Source organism: Emiliania huxleyi, assembly GCF_000372725.1.
Source record: "Emiliania huxleyi CCMP1516 unplaced genomic scaffold EMIHUscaffold_24, whole genome shotgun sequence".
In the NCBI taxonomy this organism is placed as follows: Eukaryota; Haptophyta; order Isochrysidales; family Noelaerhabdaceae; genus Emiliania; species Emiliania huxleyi.
The window spans coordinates 468,881-471,850 of record NW_005200250.1 but is presented as its reverse complement, the minus strand read 5'-3'; the positions used below and the strand labels follow the sequence as shown (position 1 = coordinate 471,850).

Below are 2,970 nucleotides of genomic sequence, written 5' to 3'. Positions count from 1 at the left end.
CCGGAGCTCAAGGCTATCGGAAAGAAGAAAAACGCCGGCTTATCGCAGTTCTTCCTCAGAGACAGAAGGCCCACTCGGCATGCTGCGAGGCAACGCCAACATGTGGCATAAAAGTGCACTCCCTGCCACAGAGAGCCACTCGGTGCAGCCGCGTAGCGGGCTCGTGGCATCGATCCGTGTGGAGTGTACGAGGTGCTCGGCGACGGGTGCAGCCCTGATGCGAGCCGTGCTGGCATGCTCACGCTGTGCGCCAAAGGCTCGCCACCGCCAGGGTCACAAACCTGGTCCGCAACGCGATTGTGGCCCTGGTGTGGTGGCTTCCTCGATGGCTTGTGACCACGGCGAGCGAACATATGGCGACCGGCTGCGCAGCCCGACGCTGACTTGGCTCACGGGACCCACAAAGCAGCTATCGCGCAGCGCCCGACGCTACACGTAGACAGTGAACACTGGATACGTCCAACGGCGTCCAACTTGGTAAAATTCGGTCCAGCTGATTAACCTTGGTAGGTGGACAAAAGTCTGCGTTTTTTGGCCTCCCCTCCCTAACATTAGCCGGCCAAAATGTACTCTGACCGGTTAATATTAGAGAGGGGGAGGCGGTCGGGTGTCAGACCTAGCGCTAGGCGTGCGAGGCTGACGTATTTTGGACAATCCACCTACCAGGGTTAAAGGTACCTGGTACCCAGCGCTGGCTTCTGACTGTCGTTGCTGTCTCTCCCTTCTCGAGTGTCTGTGCTTGCTTGTGCGTCTTGGGTCCGGGGTTGTGTTTTTGTGTGAACTCGCACCTCAACGTGGCTTTTCTTCTCACAGAGGGGCTGTAAGCACTTGGAGCACTTGGAGCACTTGGAGTGCAGTCATTAACCTCACATCCAGGGCCGGGGAGCTCAGAAGCGCACCCAGCGGGCCGGATGATCGGTGTCGGGTTACGGGCAAGACTAAGGTAGAATTCTTCTCACAAGGTGTGGCCCTGCCTGCTGGGTGGTGAAGTCTAGCTCTGGGTGAAGTCTGGACTCCGCCCGCAGCGTTCACGCTGGTCTCCGCGACTTGCTGACGCACCCTGCGATGCCGCTCTCCGGCGGCGAGCCCTCGCCCTACTTTGAGTGGGAGTACAAGGGCCTGAATAGCGCCAGCGACACCGGCTGGCGTCCCGCGCCGCTCTTGCTCGAGCACCTGCGCAACAACCATCCCGATCTGAAAGTGCTCAATCTCGATGGGCGAGGGCTCGGCGACGAGGCCGCAATGCCTCTTGTGCGCGCGCTCGAAGAGAACACGACGGTCACGTCGCTCCGCCTGGGCCGGAATCAGATGGACGAGGCACTGGGTGCGCTCGCCGAGATCCTCAAAACCAACGCCTCGGTCACGAGCGTGGACGTGCGACAGAACGACATGGGCGCTGGTGTGGCGGCGAGCTGGGCGGCGCTGCTTGCTACCAACGCGACGCTGACGGATCTCAACCTCAGCAGCAACCAAATCGGCGCCAGCGCCAAGGACCTCGCCGAGGCGCTCGGCAAGAACTCGACGCTGCGCACGCTCTCCGTCGAGGACTGCGGCATTGAGGACGCAGCGGCCGTGCTGCTCCTGGAGGCCCTCGGCGGCAGCGGCGTGGAGGAGTTCCGCGGCGCAAACAACCGCTGCCTCGAAAAGGCGACGCGCAAGCGGCTGCGGGCGTGGGCGAAGACCCAGCAGTGAGCGAGCGGTGGCAGGGGACGGTATGTGCGCCAATGACTTGTGTGCATATGCCCATGTGCATGTAGTACTAGTCCCGTATAGATGTTCGGCTCTTAGAAACAGGGAGTACGGAAACGTTCGGTGTACCTCAACTCAACACATGCAATGGACATATTTCGTGTTTTCGTTCACGACGCGCGCAAACTCCGCTCTCCGCACACACACACAGTCACAGCGGCTCAGCTCGCCGTCCAGAGACCAGACAGTGAGACAGAGGTGTGTTGAGTCTCGAGAGACGAGTCCCAGTGATGAGCGCGTCTTTCCTGTGTCGACAATGCGCGTGCGTAGAGCCGTACCGTACGAGACTCCAACTCACAGCAACAGCAACCAGTGCAACCTCGCAGCATCACGGGTTTCTACTACCTCTCGATGCGCAGCTTCCTGGCTTCGTAGATCTGCGTTCTCCTCTAGTCTGGAGCGCATTTCATTCATGAATGTAGGCGAGTGCTCGATGCGTGTGGTTCGCCCACCTCTCCACCGCGCCGGCCCGCCTCGCAACCTGGGTCTCCCATCTCGCTCCCAGTCGAGAACTCGAGATGCGACCGCCTAGTGGTGCGGCAGGAGGACAGAGCTAGGGCATCAGCCCCTGGCCCTTCGCCCACTCCTCGAGTGCCGCCACTCGCGACGGCAGGCCAAAGCTCGCCGGGCGGGTCTCGGTGAACTGCTCGAGCTCGGTGAGCCTACAGCAGTCCAGACGGGGCTGTGAGCACACCGCAGCTGGGTCTCGGGTGGACGGGCGCGCGCACACCGCCGCAGGGGCGCCAGCGAGGGCGGGACGTACCCCGCGCCAAAGAGGCACGCCTCGAGCGCCTCGAGCTTGGACGCGAGGCTGGGTGCGGCGGAGACCGTCGAGATGCCAAAAGAGGCGCCGCCGCCGCCGCCGCCTTCGCTGCACGCCGTCATGGGCGCATCGGAAGGGCCCGCGCGCGACGCCGAGGGTGCGAGCAGCAGCGCCGGCCGCTTGGCTTGCGGCAGCGGCACCTCCTCGCCCGGCTCGTCGTCGGCGCGACGCTTCCCGTGCGCGTTCGAGGCGGGGGGCTGGTCCGGCCGCCCGAGGGCCGGCTGGTGGGGGCCGTCCCCCGCCTCGTCCGGCTCTCCGTTGTCCTCGACGTCCGTCTCCTCGCCCTCCTCGCCCTGCTCCTCGCCCTGCTCCTCGCCCGCGTCGAGCGCCGTCGAGGGGAGCGGCTTGACGAAGAGCGTCACGCCGTCAAAAGGAAGAAAGAAGGCGGCGGGCAGCTG

General features: G+C 63.7%; 1 protein-coding gene across 1 annotated transcript; it reads left to right on the top strand.

The window, feature by feature from the left end:
• Positions 1-991: 991 nt before the first annotated feature.
• On the top strand, positions 992-1,564 carry EMIHUDRAFT_353911 (hypothetical protein; the record flags this gene model as incomplete). The annotated part of the gene is made up of 1 exon (XM_005778835.1): positions 992-1,564. A coding segment is annotated over exon 1 (494 nt), but the record flags the coding sequence as incomplete, so codon positions are not given.
• Between the last annotated feature and the right edge of the window lie 1,406 nt (positions 1,565-2,970).